General features: G+C 44.4%; 1 protein-coding gene across 1 annotated transcript in view; it reads left to right on the top strand.

Annotated features, from left to right (window-relative positions):
• LOC146867969 (uncharacterized) overlaps positions 1-17,197 on the top strand; it is a 503,249-nt gene that overhangs the window by 298,450 nt on the left and 187,602 nt on the right. The window contains exon 17 of the mRNA XM_085623836.1: positions 10,719-10,768. Coding sequence (XP_085479962.1) covers positions 10,719-10,768 — 50 coding nt within the window. The remainder of the gene's footprint in view (positions 1-10,718; positions 10,769-17,197) is intronic.

Raw genomic sequence — 17,197 nt, 5'->3', positions numbered from 1 at the left:
ATGGTTTTGATCTTAATCATTTGTCTGCTTATGTTAGCCAAAGTACTGCATCTTAGGACACGAGGTTTATAAAATAAACTCTTTAAACTTTACCGTGTCTCTGTTTATTCTGTTGTGGACTGATATGAGAATAATTACGAACAGGTATTTCTGATTCCCACAAGTCGCTTGTTCTGGGTTGTCTATACATTGGGACCGCCGAGATAAAACTCGGATAACGAATGGGACACTGATGCTGGTCGGATAAGGGGTTCTGGGTTCTGAGGTGAGTTTTTGGTACACCACAATTCACGGAGGTCCTGGTTTCCTGTGCATAGTTCTGTGCATAAGCAGAATCCCTGCAACAAGAAACAAGTGAAATGGCACCTCAGAACACAACACTCTCAACCCTCTCAGGGATTGCGGTAAGAGGACACACCCTTTTGCTCTCTCACTTGTACTCGTCCACAGTAAGATAAACAAGACACATGACTGAAATTTTGAGTATTTGAACTATAGTGCCCTAAAATGCAGTATTTGTTCCACAATTGGAATTCAAATGCATGTTAATAAACCATATACCATAAAAAGCCCTGTCATGTTATAAGACAGATTAGTCTAACCCCTGACCCCCTTTCCTACTGAAGCTAAATGAATATATATTAACAATCTCTGGGTTTAGTGGCACATCCCATACCTTAGCATACGCAGATGGACGTTCTACATCCCAGCTGACAAAGCAATCTTGTCCCAGAACCCTTGCTCAGCTGAGTGTTTGCTTGAGCTCTTGTGCTCATGTATAGGACACGATATGTGTGTTCACAACCAGCAGATGTGTTTGTGTTATGTCTAGGTGCTAGTGCCTGACCAGAAACAACAACAAGGGGCATTGTAGATTGACCTTGTCTGTGGTGTTCAGACTAAATCCCAGGAAAAGAACAGACTGCAAAAACATATGCAGGTTCTGTGTGAAAGTATAATGTGGCACAAAAACAATCATGTTCGAGGCATATGAGCTGCAGATCACACACTTAGGATAGTAGATCGCCATCTGGTGTTGGGCTCGGATGCTTGCAGGTTGTTGTTGTCTTCGGAAGAAGTCTTTGGTCACGAGATAGGTGACTCTTCCCTTGGACTACAGTGCGCATGGGCATCCACTCCATCCTCAGATTGTTTTTTTCCGCCATTGGGTTCGGATGTAACTTTTCCAACTCCGGTTGAAAATCTCAAATACAAGCTTTTCGAAGCGAAAAAACTTCTACAACTACATCGAAGCACCTTCACTCGACATCGAATTTATCGGCTCGATTCCGGACATCGACGCGGGCTGCTGGGCCTATCCACGCCGTGAGGCCTACGGCTCATGGAAAGGACGCAGTTTAAAAAATGCCCCCAGTGTGGAGCAAAATTTCCGCACAGTGACCATCACAAAGTCTGTAACCTGTGCCTATCACCGGAACACGACGAAGCCAGCTGTCCAGCCTGCACAGCATTTCGATCCAAAAAGACCATTCCGGATCGAAGAGCTCGACGCCATATCATGGCACAGAGACCAGCTCCGGAACCAGTAAACATCTTCGATGAGGGTCCCGATGTCCCGGAAGAGGATTCCGAGGAACTTCAAATCATCTCAGAAGCAGACGACTCAGACGACCCCATTACTCCGGGGCAACGCATTAGTACCGCTGCCCCTACCCCAACCCCTCCAAAACCTAAGGCATTGGTCAAGACTTCGCCAGCTGGCCTCAGTCGAGACCGAAAACATCCTTCAGAAGCCCCGCCTCTGGGCTCGGCTCTGAAGAAACATAAGCCTTCCGGTGGTTCGGGCCCAAGTAAGCCGCATGTCATTGTACCCCCGGCACCGAAATCGGATCCGACACCTTCGGCACGGAAAACATCGAGGCCCATAGATAAACCGGCACCGAAAGTTCCCAAGCCGAAAGACTCAACTTCGGCACCGAAACCTTCATCGGCACCGAAACCTTCATCGGCACCGGAACCTTCATCGGCACCGAAACCTTCATCGGCACCGGAACCTTCATCTGCACCGAAACCACCGGCTATGGACTATAATACACCTCCTAAAGCCAAAGACTCTACTGATCAACCAAAACCTCGATCGGAACTGAAAAAATCGGCGCCAAAATCTGTTCCTGAAGAACAAGAACTTTTCCATCCAGATCCAACACAAAAAAGGATCTATATTAATCCAAAGACTGGACATGTCACTGCAGTGCCATGTAAGAAACGGAAACTGGACACAACACCTGCCCCAGTTCCTATAAAAAAGAAGGACTCGGCAACATCACCTATTCCTCCTTCCTCTCCCATACAACTTTCTACCCCACCCCCTCTGCCTACACCACCCTTACCTCTACCATCTCCATCACATACACCACCTCCACAGGATGATGATGATGATGACCTAGGGGGAGGGGGTGATCCTTATAATACTAATGATCCGTTCACGGATCCAGATACCGCACCATTGGATGATTGGGCATACCCTCTACCAGATATACCTGACCCTACACTATATCCCTCCAAACCATCACCTCCAGATGACCACCTGGGGTTTGGACAACTAGTAAACAGAGCGTCACCATGCACTCTGTTGCACCTGAGGAAGACTTCTTCTTAGACACTTTTGAACAGTCTCAGAAGACGGTACAAATTTTACCTATGCTTAAAGGGGTGATAAAACACGCCACAGAAGTATTTAAAGACCCCGTCCGTGCCAGGGTGCTTAACCCAAGAATTGAGAAAAAATATAGACCTGCCCCAGAAGATCCTTATTACATCAAAGGGCAGCTCCCTCTGGAGTCTTTGGTCGTTTCCAACGCAAGGAAACGTGCCAACTCCCAAACCACGGGAGATACACCACCCCCTGACAAAGAATCTAAACTATTAGAAGCCTCGGGCAAACGAGTAGCAGCACAAGCTGCTAATAATTGGCGTATTGCCAACACCCAAGCCCTATTAGCACGCTACGATAGGGCTCACTACGATCAGTTGGAGAATCTGCTACAACACCTGCCAGGCCAATACAAGACCCAGGCAAATGACCTTATACAAGAGGGAAAACTTATCTCAAATGCGTCAATTAAATGTGCACTTGACGCCGCAGACACCGCCTCTCGAGCACTAAACACAAGTGTACTCCTTAGACGCCATGCCTGGCTACGCATTTCAGGCTTTTAAGCCAGAAGTACAAAGTACCATACTTAGCCAACCTTTTAACCAAGAACAGCTGTTTGGGCCAGCAGTTGACAATGCACTCGAAAAAATGAAAAAAGACACCAATACTGCTAAGTCCATGGGAGCATTGCAGTCTCCACAACCATGCGGCTCCTTTCGACGCTCCTTCTACAGAGGAGCCTATAAGAATATGGGAGCAGACACTTCCTCTACGTTCAAAACCTCTACACAAACATCTCCTAGTAGAGGATATTTTAGAGGAGGATATAGAGGAAACAAAGCAAGGGACGAGGTCGAGGCAATACCAACACTCGTACCTCCCCCGCCACAAAACAGTGACTTTCCTCCACTCCCCCCAGACCATTCCACTCCAGTCGGGGGAAGACTCAAACAGTTCCTACCTGTCTGGAACTCCATCACAACAGACAAGTGGGTAAGACAAATTATCCAGTATGGTTACTGCCTGGAACTCACCACTACCCCTCCACACATACCACCCAAGCAGCGTTCCATGTCACCAGACCATCTTAAGCTCCTCAAACAAGAAGTTCTCTCATTGCTTCAAAAACACGCAATTGAACAAGTTCCCTTACAACATCAGGGTACAGGGGTATACTCACTGTACTTCCTAATCCCCAAAAAGGACAAGACTCTAAGACCAATACTCGACCTCAGACTCCTAAATCTGTACATGAACTCAGATCATTTCTATATGATCACTCTTCAACAAGTGCTCCCACTACTACAACAAGGCGATTTCCTTGCCACACTAGATCTCAAGGACGCTTATTTCCACATTACCATACATCCTGCTCACAGGAAGTACCGAAGGTTTGTGGTGGACGGACAGTTTACAGTCCTTCCATTCGGGGTAACAACTGCGCCCAGAGTATTCACCAAATGTCAAGCAGTAGTAGCAGCGCATCCCAGAAGACAACAAATTCATGTCTTCCCGTACCTAGACGACTGGCTAATAAAAGCCAACTCATTCAACCAATGCGTTCTACACACTCACCGAACTATTCAAATCTTACACAACTTGGGGTTCACAATAAACTAGCCCAAATCTCATCTCCAACCCTCCCAAATACATCAGTATCTGGGAGCCACCATAAATACCTCCAAAGCCCTAGCATATCCCAGCCCAGCCAGGATAGCCAATATACAAGCTCTCATCGTAAAATTTCAAACCCATCACTCTCTTCCAGCAAGAGTGTTCATGCAACTGATAGACATGATGGCGTCATGCATCTTCATTGTGCCTTACGCAAGACCTCAAATGCGTCCCTTGCAAGAGTGTCTAGCACGTCAGTGGAATCAGGCTCACGGACAACTAACAGATCTGGTGTTGGTGGACAGCCGCTCACATCGCTCTCTGAAATGGTGGAACACAATAATCCTGTCCAAAGGGCGGCCGTTCCTCGAGCCTCTTCCACAAATAGTGCTAACAACGGACACATCACTCACGGGGTGGGGAGCCCATCTCCTAGGACACACCACTCAGGGCAAATGGACCACTCAACAGAAAGTGCTCCATATCAATTATCTGGAACTACTGGCAGTATTCCTAGCACTAAAATAATTCCAAATACATCTCCAAAACAAAACTGTCCTCATTCGGACAGACAACATGACAGCCATGTATTACATACAGAAACAAGGAGGCCCACATTCTCTCCAGCAGTCCCAGCTCGCACAGAACATTTGGAGATGGGCCATTCCCCAGAAAATATATTTGCTTGCAGAACACCTTCCAGGGGTTCACAATCAGATTGCCGACCTGTTAAGTCGACAGACTCAACAGATCCACGAATGGGAATTACATCCACAAGTCCTACTCCCCTTTTTCCAAAAATGGGCCAATCAGACATAGATCTGTTCGCCACACACGAAAACGCAAAATGCCCAACCTTCGCCGCCAGGTTTCCCCACCCACAGTCCAAGGGCAATGCGATATGGATGAACTGGTCAGGCAGATTTGCGTACGCTTTTCCGCCTCTCCCACTCATTCCATTCGTGGTACGCAAGCTCAGGCAACAGTCTCTCAAACTGATCCTAGTAGCCCCCACATGGGTATGCCAGCCCTGGTTCCCAACACTGCTGGAACTCTCTCTACTTCCACACCAAAATCTGCATCTCTCCCCGTCCTTACTAACCCAGAATCATGGAGAAATAAGACACCCAGATCCAGGTCAATTGAATCTAGCGATCTGGCTCCTGAAGTCCTAGAGTTCGGTTACCTCAACCTACCACCAGACTGTATGAATATTATAAAAGAGGCCAGACGAACTACCACTAGAGCCTGCTACGCTGCAAAATGGAAAAGATTTGCCATTTACTGCAATAACAATGGTATACGCCCACTGGATGCATCCATACAGAACATCATTTGCTACTTACTACACTTGCAAAGATTTAATTTGGCATACTCATCCATACGTCTCCACCTAGCAGCATTAGCAGCCTACTTGCAAAATCGTCAACACTTGTCACTATTTAGAGTACCTGCGATCAAAGCCTTCATGGAAGGCCTTAAGAGGATTATTCCTCCCAGATTACCACCCTCTCTAGTGTGGAATCTAAACATTGTTCTTACAAGGCTCATGGGACCCCCTTTTGAACCTCTGCATAAATGCGAACTACAGTTCCTCACATGGAAAGTGGCTTTTCTTATTGCTATCACATCCCTTAGACGGGTAAGTGAGATCCAGGCTTTAACCATACAAGAACCATTCCTACAATTACACCGCAACAAAGTGGTTCTTAGAACAAATCCGAAATTCCTGCCAAAAGTCATATCTCCGTTCCATCTTAACCAATCAGTAGAGCTACCAGTGTTCTTCCCAAATCCGGACTCGTTAGCTGAAAGAGCTCTTCATACCTTACACGTTAAAAGAGCCCTACATTACTACATTGACAGAACCAAAGCATTCCGCAAAACCAAACAATTGTTTGTTGCTTTCTCTCCACCACATAAAGGCAACCCCATTTCCAAATCAGGGATAGCCAGGTGGATAGTTAAATGTATCCAAATATGCTACCACAAGGCTAAACGCACACTAACAGTTCCCCCTAGAGCGCATTCCACACGCAAAATAGGGACTTCCATGGCATTCTTAGGAAACATTCCCTTAGAAGATATTTGTAAGGCAGCCACATGGTCTACAACACACACCTTCACTAAACATTACTGTGTTGACGTGCAAGCAAAACAACAAGCTTCTGTAGGTCAGGCTGTCCTTAAAACTTTATTCCAAACTGCTGCAACTGATGCAGGTGACCACCGCTATGGGAGACACTGCTATATAGTCTATCCTAAGTGTGTGATCTGCAGCTCATATGCCTCGAACGGAATATGCTACTTACCAGTATGCATCTGTTCTTGGCATGTAGAGCTGCAGAGCCACACACGCCCACCCACCTCCCCGGGACCTGTATCTGTTCCAGCATAGTCTTACTTAGACATTACACAAGGACATCTCTCTCTCTTTTTACAAACTCCATCATTTCCCATCATGGCGAAAAACAATCTGAGGATGGAGTGGATGCCCATGCGCACTGTAGTCCAAGGGAGAAGACCAAAGACTTCTTCCGAAGACAACAACAACCTGCAAGCATCCGAGCCCAACACCAGATGGCGATCTACTATCCTAAGTGTGTGGCTCTGCAGCTCTACATGCCAAGAACAGATGCATACTGGTAAGTAGCATATTCCATTTATATAGTAATGTGTGCCAAAGAAAATGCGGCTTACAATGTACACAATTAGGCTAACATAGGGAAAACTACGATGGGCCATGCTGGAAACACACAACAACCACAATTCATGCTTGTGAACTAGTTCTTCTTACTTGCTCATGTTCCTCACTGAAAGTGGCATTTTGCTTCCAGTGGTATTTACCAGTCCACCACACTTCCATCTTACTTCCTTCCACCTGATCCAGACAAAGAGGAGGAGAAGCTGCATAGAATGGACCTCAGGCCTGCATGTCTTTCTACATCAATCGCACATCACAAACGTATGATCAGCTCTTTGTGTGTTTTTCCTGAGGTGATAAAGGCCAAACGGTGACTAAATGCAGACATTTTGCACTGGTTTGCCTTTTGTATTAAAATATGCTATGCCCTGGTCAAGGATGACCCTATAGCTGGCATTCTTGCGCATTTCACCAGGTGTATAACTATCTCCAGCACCCTAACCAGAAGTGTCCCAAAGTTGAGTTCTGCCATGTGACTATATGGCCATGTTTACATACTTTTACTTGCTAAACATTACTGCCTTACTACTGAAACGTGTATTGATGGATACTTTACCAGGGCTGTTTTTACGATTTCCTTGGATTCTCAGCACTACTTACTCATAGCGTATTTAAGGTTTTGCTTGAAGACTGGTTAATAAGGTGAGAAATCTGTAGGAAGAAGTATCCATCAGAAGAAATAGTTACTATACCTATGGTAATGTTATTTCTGGTGAATACTATAGCTTCCTGCAGATTCTTCCCCTCCTCATTTCCACCTCTGTAAGTCAGTTCAGTAAATAAGGAGATCTCAAGGAATGTAAACCTTATATAGTACATTGTTAGTGTCATCGATGATGCTTTTCCTTTCCGCGTGCCTCAGTGGGTTTCGGAAAAAGTACCAGAAAATTACCAAAGGTCACCAGTTGACATCATATTAACTCCGATGTCCTCACCTACCGGGTGGGTGAATTTACAGGCAAAGCCTCATGGCTCTACTTGGTGAATTTTTTTCCAGATAACGTCTGGTGCCTGAAGGATATTCATAAGGTGATGAATATACAAGAAGCTAGAAAACCTACCAGAAATAAGGTTACTTCAAGAGCTTTACAACACTTGAATTGTTCTTTCAGTTATTTTCATTTTTCTAATATTTAGATTGTATATTCCGTACACAGGCACTTAATTTGACTGACACTATGCATGGGAAAGTAAGGTACGGAAACAGTTGACAACATAAAACTGTGTGGGGGGGTGGTCTGTTATGTTCACTCTTCTCTCCGAGCTCTACCTTTGTGTTTGGCAACAAAAAACGAGGCATGTGGAGAATGTGCTGTAATTGCAAAACTCCTTAAGTGTCTTTGGAAGCAAACCACACACTCTTTGGTTTAGGGATTTTTATTTTGAAAAAGCTAATTTTCTTGTTTGGTCTGTAGTTAACAAATGTTCACATACATACACAATCAATGTGGCAGTTGTGTCTCTGCACAGGTCTGTCACTGCTTTCAGGTCCAACTGCCATCAAACCTCTTATAACACAATAATATTTGATCCAATAAAGGAAAGGCAACTTAAAATATCTAATCCTCCTGTATGATATTTACACAAAAGTCCAAAAACGAAGTTTCTTAAGTGATGGTCAGGAGAACCTCCAGTCAATTCATTGAAAGGAACGGATTGTCCCGATCAGAATGATTTTCAATCTTTTTTATTCTTGCTTCTTCTTGTAGTTACCCAACATTCATAATTTATTGCAACATACAATGAACACAACAATGCCTCAACCAGCACATTGTGTCTCTGTCATGGGACTTCATCAGGACCTATAAAAATATGTACAAAAAAATGTTAACTACAATAAAAGAGGTGTTTGGGTGTGTGTGTATATCTATATATCAAACTCACATCTCTGCCATAGAGAACAGAGATGCACTCCAACTCAAAGCATATTTTATTCACAATCTGTAGGCAATCGAGGTACAATTCATGCGACAAGGCTCAAAGTGTTTCAAACTTTTGCAGTCCTTGCTCACGTCCATTTATTGACAAAGAAAACTTGCTGCGCTTTCCATCCAAAGTTTTAAACGCATTGGGCATTGTCACATGAATTGTACCTGGATTGCCTAAAGAGTGTGAATAAAAGACGCATTGAGTGGGAGTGCGTCTCCATTCTGTTTGGCAGAGATGTGAGTTTGAAAAGAAATATATACACACACAAGTCCAAAATTCTCAGCAAAAGAGCAAGTCACCCTAGTTTTTTACATTGAACCGTTGTGGTTATACAAAACCTCTGACTATCCCTATCAGACACCAATACCATAACTAATAAAATTCTTTGCCACATCTCCATAAATTCAGAACCAAATTACTTCAGTTTTATTCACTTAAGGTCAATTATTGGCAAGATAATATCATAAAGTACTTACATTATTACTAATATAATTTGATTTTCTTACAATTCTTAATTTTGAAATTTCAATGAGTATACAGATTTTCAAACATTTTATTATTCATTTTTCAAAACTGTTAATAAAAAAAACAGTTTGACATATTACAAATAACCCCTTGCCTTAGCTTGTACATAATCACAGAAGATTCCACCGAATGTGTTGTATTGGTCATGTACAATTATCCTATATCGTCTCCCATATTCTATTATCAATTCAAATGTATCCATTATTCATTCAGTACTGTCTATTTGAATAATTTAAAAAAGCAAAATTACCCCATATCAATAACCAGAGGTAAACATCGATTTAATAGCTCACTTTATATCAGTCAAACAAACTTTTAACTCATCCATCGCAATCAATTAACATGTGCATGTTTGCAAAAACCGCTAGCAAAATATGCGTGGTATTCAACACAACCATTACTACTCATAATCTCCCATTCTTATAAATCCATTTCCCATTCAAAGACAATTCATTAAATTATTAGACAATAAAATCCTCATACCTTAACAATCACCTATCCAGTTGCTTCCCTTGTAACAGCAAAAGTACCTCTCGTCCATCTCAAACAGTCAACCCTTCAGGGCTCCCCATTCTCACGTCCGTTCACCATCTCCCCAGTAATCACAAGCATCTCACTACGTAACAATCACTCTAGCCAAACAGCCCTCTTGCTCATTCTCCCATAGTATCGCAATACCCGTTCTGACAAAACCAAACAAAGCAACCTTATCCATCCATTTACCTAAATTCATTCCACATTATACACCACAGCATGCTCGCTCATTAAACCGGCAGCAACCCCATCATCACTCCAACCAAACCTTTTATGCACACAACACACCCTCCATATTGAGCAGATCCAGCTCTAACACAATTCACTGATTTTGCACTTTCTAATCTCTCGCCTTCTTGAAATGTGATTTTATATCCAACACACAACTACTCCTTTACTCTTTCCAATCCACCCTCACCTTGAATATATTATTACGCAGATCCTATTCATAAACACGAAACACTAACTATAATCTATCATCATTCACAAAAATGTGTTTATCTATTAGTTCAGCAAAAAAGACAACCCCATTTTTTTGAAGTGCCATTAAGGAACTTTGTTGTTGGACTTTTGTGCATATGTTATGTGCAAGATTATTGGATATTTTGAGTAGCCTTCCCTTTATTTGATCAAATGTTCACATACATTAGTAAATGGATGATGCTAAATGTTCATACATTTGACTGATTGGTAAGGGTCCGATGATGTAACTATCAAGGCAGAGCTTTCTTTTTACAATGTGCTTTCCTGTTGTACGAGTATCTGATTGTGTTCCTCCTTACCTTTTCTGTGCAGGGAGCTAAGAGCAATGGAGTTATACAAGCAACTGAAACCACGATCACCAGGTAAAAACATGCTAACATTCTTTGAATTATCTGACCGGTATATATGTTTGTGACATTTATACTCCAGAAGAGAGTTACTGAGTACTAAACTGCTGCTAAAACTGCTGATCCTGAGATGCACTTAAAGATCAGCTTACAAGGTAGGAAGTAACCTTGACCTTCTTGTGTAGGGTGTGACTGCTCTTTGAAGAGGTAATTCTTTAGTTTCTTTCTGAATTGCAGGAGGATAGCAGCTATTCTGTAGCTGTGTGTGTATAGATATCAGTTGTTTAGGGTGGCAAATGTAAAGTCTTCAAAAGCATAGGACACCAGACGTATTATAAGTTAATATCTGTCTTAGAGTAATTACTTTCTCGGTGGCTAGGTCAATCAAATGTGCATGGGAATTTTGTAAAAGTTTATATCACTCCTGATTAAGTGGAACAAATCATTGCACATTCACTACAGACTCTCTTGAGGGTGTTTGAAACTGAAAGATATTTCTGATGGTAACTCAAAACTCTTGAAAGAGCTAAGCAGAGCTGGCAGGTGACACCAAGTGGCTCCAGTCTTAGCGATGCGTAATCCCTCAGATATGACTTCATGGATCCATGTAATTCAGCTTCCTGTGCACTGACAACAGTTTTTGTTTTCTGCGACCTTAGAGGAGGATCTGGTGTTAGCTCTTCTTTGGCAATTTCAAGGCCCTGATTACAAATTGTTACAACAAACAAATGATGGACGGAATGCTGACAATGCATACATTCTCCCCCAGTCAAGAGATCTGGGTTAAATCCATCGTTTTTTTGCCCACTACACCACCCCAGTTTAGACATGGCCATATGCAAATCAGTCTTGACCCTGTGCCTCATGGGAACAGTCCAGCCCGAACTGCCAAGCCATGTCTTCCCTGGACCGGAATCAAGCATCCTAGGACCGGTTTCTGGCTATCAGCCGTCATCAGCCAGGATAGCTTGACTCCAGTGGCGTAGTGAGCACGGGTCCCACGTCTGGGAATACCCATCCCACTTAGGGCGAAAAGCGTTACAACAAACAAATGATGGACGGAATGCTGACAATGCATACATTCTCCCCCAGTCAAGAGATCTGGGTTAAATCCATCGTTTTTTTGCCCACTACACCACCCCAGTTTAGACATGGCCATATGCAAATCAGTCTTGACCCTGTGCCTCATGGGAACAGTCCAGCCCGAACTGCCAAGCCATGTCTTCCCTGGACCGGAATCAAGCATCCTAGGACCGGTTTCTGGCTATCAGCCGTCATCAGCCAGGATAGCTTGACTCCAGTGGCGTAGTGAGCACGGGTCCCACGTCTGGGAATACCCATCCCACTTAGGGTGAAAAGCGTTACAACAAACAAATGATGGACGGAATGCTGACAATGCATACATTCTCCCCCAGTCAAGAGATCTGGGTTAAATCCATCGTTTTTTTGCCCACTACACCACCCCAGTTTAGACATGGCCATATGCAAATCAGTCTTGACCCTGTGCCTCATGGGAACAGTCCAGCCCGAACTGCCAAGCCATGTCTTCCCTGGACCGGAATCAAGCATCCTAGGACCGGTTTCTGGCTATCAGCCGTCATCAGCCAGGATAGCTTGACTCCAGTGGCGTAGTGAGCACGGGTCCCACGTCTGGGAATACCCATCCCACTTAGGGCGAAAAGCGTTACAACAAACAAATGATGGACGGAATGCTGACAATGCATACATTCTCCCCCAGTCAAGAGATCTGGGTTAAATCCATCGTTTTTTTGCCCACTACACCACCCCAGTTTAGACATGGCCATATGCAAATCAGTCTTGACCCTGTGCCTCATGGGAACAGTCCAGCCCGAACTGCCAAGCCATGTCTTCCCTGGACCGGAATCAAGCATCCTAGGACCGGTTTCTGGCTATCAGCCGTCATCAGCCAGGATAGCTTGACTCCAGTGGCGTAGTGAGCACGGGTCCCACGTCTGGGAATACCCATCCCACTTAGGGCGAAAAGCGTTACAACAAACAAATGATGGACGGAATGCTGACAATGCATACATTCTCCCCCAGTCAAGAGATCTGGGTTAAATCCATCGTTTTTTTGCCCACTACACCACCCCAGTTTAGACATGGCCATATGCAAATCAGTCTTGACCCTGTGCCTCATGGGAACAGTCCAGCCCGAACTGCCAAGCCATGTCTTCCCTGGACCGGAATCAAGCATCCTAGGACCGGTTTCTGGCTATCAGCCGTCATCAGCCAGGATAGCTTGACTCCAGTGGCGTAGTGAGCACGGGTCCCACGTCTGGGAATACCCATCCCACTTAGGGTGAAAAGCGTTACAACAAACAAATGATGGACGGAATGCTGACAATGCATACATTCTCCCCCAGTCAAGAGATCTGGGTTAAATCCATTGTGTTTTTGCCCACTACACCACCCCAGTTTAGACATGGCCATATGCAAATCAGTCTTGACCCTGTGCCTCATGGGAACAGTCCAGCCCGAACTGCCAAGCCATGTCTTCCCTGGACCGGAATCAAGCATCCTAGGACCGGTTTCTGGCTATCAGCCGTCATCAGCCAGGATAGCTTGACTCCAGTGGCGTAGTGAGCACGGGTCCCACGTCTGGGAATACCCATCCCACTTAGGGCGAAAAGCGTTACAACAAACAAATGATGGACGGAATGCTGACAATGCATACATTCTCCCCCAGTCAAGAGATCTGGGTTAAATCCATCGTTTTTTTGCCCACTACACCACCCCAGTTTAGACATGGCCATATGCAAATCAGTCTTGACCCTGTGCCTCATGGGAACAGTCCAGCCCGAACTGCCAAGCCATGTCTTCCCTGGACCGGAATCAAGCATCCTAGGACCGGTTTCTGGCTATCAGCCGTCATCAGCCAGGATAGCTTGACTCCAGTGGCGTAGTGAGCACGGGTCCCACGTCTGGGAATACCCATCCCACTTAGGGTGAAAAGCGTTACAACAAACAAATGATGGACGGAATGCTGACAATGCATACATTCTCCCCCAGTCAAGAGATCTGGGTTAAATCCATCGTTTTTTTGCCCACTACACCACCCCAGTTTAGACATGGCCATATGCAAATCAGTCTTGACCCTGTGCCTCATGGGAACAGTCCAGCCCGAACTGCCAAGCCATGTCTTCCCTGGACCGGAATCAAGCATCCTAGGACCGGTTTCTGGCTATCAGCCGTCATCAGCCAGGATAGCTTGACTCCAGTGGCGTAGTGAGCACGGGTCCCACGTCTGGGAATACCCATCCCACTTAGGGCGAAAGGCGTTACAACAAACAAATGATGGACGGAATGCTGACAATGCATACATTCTCCCCCAGTCAAGAGATCTGGGTTAAATCCATCGTTTTTTTGCCCACTACACCACCCCAGTTTAGACATGGCCATATGCAAATCAGTCTTGACCCTGTGCCTCATGGGAACAGTCCAGCCCGAACTGCCAAGCCATGTCTTCCCTGGACCGGAATCCAGCATCCTAGGACCGGTTTCTGGCTATCAGCCGTCATCAGCCAGGATAGCTTGACTCCAGTGGCGTAGTGAGCACAAATTGGACAGTTAATTGCGTCCCGTGCTTAAACCTCTGATGCACGGGACGAATTACGAGTTTGTTTTTATTTAACGTATCCGATAATTATTGGATATGTTAAGTAACCCAAAACTAGTTACATTTCGGCAGGTCAAACTTGCCGAAATTTAACAGGGAAAATTGTACGGTATTATACATAACATGCAGATTTTGGTACATTAAACACCAAAATCTGCATGTTAATCCCCTGCAAACTTGTTATAGGTGTTATTTATCACACACAATAAATAATGTACCCCATGGTATAGTTTTTAATAACGTGCGATAAATACGTCCTAAACGCGTTAATCAGGGCCTTAGACTTTATTTAAGTGGTTCTGTTCCTGCCATAAACAGATGTCGACCTCTTATCCCTGCAATATCGACAGTTGGGACTATTTCTACTCCATACCTCCTTCAGTAGGTAATTCATCAAAGTGAGATCTTGCAAAAAGCACAGGAAACAGAGCATGAACGATTCCTCCTTCACTTGACGTTGCTCCTATTTTCAGGAGGGGTACAAGAGCTGGCTCTGACCTCGATATAGTCTTTGAGTAGATTCCAGTATCGAACAAGTTGTGACTGGAGTTTTTGGTGCCATCAGCTGACTGTTTTGACCAAAGCATTGTTTCAGTGATGACAAACTCTTGCCTTGGGCACTGTAGTTTGCAGTGATGGGCGAGTTTGTTAGTTCCTATTTTGATGCTGTTCAGATGCCCTCTTTTGCCTCCGGTGAAAGTGGTGATAGAAGTGGCAGAGATAATCTCCTTCATGCTTATAGTACTTTAAGTACACTTTATTTAGCATTGCAGAATGCTAGTGGATTAGACACCTCTTCTCAAATGGATTTAGATTGTTCCTCTCTCCCCCGCCCTAATGGCTGTGTTCCGAAAGGCAGCCATTATCCTTGAACTCCCTCTTACTAATGGGGAAAGTGAAGGCTCATTTGGTGATGGAAATACTTCAGCGCTCTTTCTATTTCTCCTCTGAGCCTTTTCTTAACTTTAATGATGCATTGTTGGACTCCGTTCCTGCAGCCCATGACAAACCTGCTTTACCCCCTATGGTCACCCAGCAGGTAGCTACACACCATAGGCCAGTACTAGGCTATCCTCTCAGGCCAAGAGTCATGTGATTCAAGCATGCTTGTCCAGACAGAACCCCTCCTTCTTCCTTTATAATCATTCTCATCAGCAGCCCTAGTTCATTGATGCTATGGTGAAGGTGTTTTCTTCTGGGAGTTTATCTTTACAGATCTTTAATATCACAGGCTTGTCTTCTTTGGAAGATGGCCTAATTGTTGGTTGCCCTATCGTCTGGATTCCACACCCTACCTACTTTGCAAAGGTGATGCACAATATCCAGGACGCAGTTAAACAGATCCTGCTTTCGTTATAGCACACAGTTCATTATTCTGTTGACTAGTTGATCAATGGGCGTACCTGGATGTGTTCAACAGCTTTTTGTGGTAACTTGCAGGTGCATGTTGTGGACATGCTTTTTAATGGCTCATGCCATGGTCTGGACATTTCAGGTGTTTTTTTCAGGGGCCAACCCTACTGTCACTGACTGCACTTCCTTTGCCAGCAGCCACATCACTTTCTTTGTGGTATCAAGTGCCATTGTGATGCCAAAAGCAGACCAACAAACAGCAACATTCTCCCTTTCCTCCTCCCCTGCTCTGTCTTCCAGAGCTGCTTTCATTTACATTCTGTTGTGCCAAAGGGTGCCTTCTCTCACTTTGCTGCATGCTGGTGGGCCATCATGTTTGACCATTTGGTCTTGCAAATTGTAGAGAATTTTTACCCCCTTCCAGGGTTCAGCTCTCCACATTCCTCCTATCACATCAGTCCACTGTGCTAAGAGTTTTCTCAAGGAGGTACTGGATTTGGTAAGCAAGTGGGTCATAGAACAGGTTTCGATGCGCTAAATAGGACACTGGTGCTGCTGTTGTAACTTTGTGTACAGGGCATTTCCAGCTATTAGATCTTTGTGTTGTGAATTCTTTCCTCCACAAGTATACGTTCAAGATGCTGTCCCTTTCTCAGGTCCAGAAGCCTTGGAATCTGATGACTGGATGGTGTCCCTTTATCAGCAGGTCCAGCTTGTATTTCATATACTAATCTTAGAGTCTAACAGGAGTGTAAATGTTTTTGTGCATTGATAAAGTTTTGCATTATTAACATGGTACAAAATGTGGGTTTAACACTTGAAAGTGGATGTGTACATTTATTTAATGCTATAGCATTTGAAGCAAATTCATCATGACATGCTGGTCTTATTCTGGCTTATGTTAGCTAGGCTTTATCGCAATCTTGTTCAAAATGGATGTCTTCCCATGCACATTCACTGTTTATTATTCCTGTAGCACACAGTCAAGCAGAATCATGTTTTTGTATTTCATTGATGATGTTCTTGCTGTTCTCAAAGAAAACCTGGTAATGTTGCCAATTACTCAAGGTTCTTTTGCTGGCACACTTTACTGTGTGTGTTCACAATAGTTTACTGTTTGTAACTAGTTTATCCTGCCATATCTCGATGCTGCTGTAGGTGTTGACAGACATTACCACTGCCATGTGTTACTGCAACCATCCGGGTGAGGTGTGATCATGGACCCTGTGTCAGGAAGCATTGCACTTCTGTAAGAACACCCAAGGATTTTCCAGGGGGGAATCTCTAAACTCTAGGGCGGTAGAACTCCTCTGCCGACGAATAGCGGAGCACAAATGACAGTTGCATTAGGAGATGGTGCAAGATGACGTCTGTGAATGTTGAGAACCTTGGCATGATCTGTTCGCCACAGCTGAGAAGGGTAGTGTCCGCACTTTGGCATGCTGGAGTTTACC

Source organism: Triturus cristatus, chromosome 1_2, assembly GCF_964204655.1.
Source record: "Triturus cristatus chromosome 1_2, aTriCri1.1, whole genome shotgun sequence".
NCBI classification, from domain to species: domain Eukaryota; kingdom Metazoa; phylum Chordata; class Amphibia; order Caudata; family Salamandridae; genus Triturus; species Triturus cristatus.
This window is presented reverse-complemented; position numbering and strand designations above follow the sequence as displayed.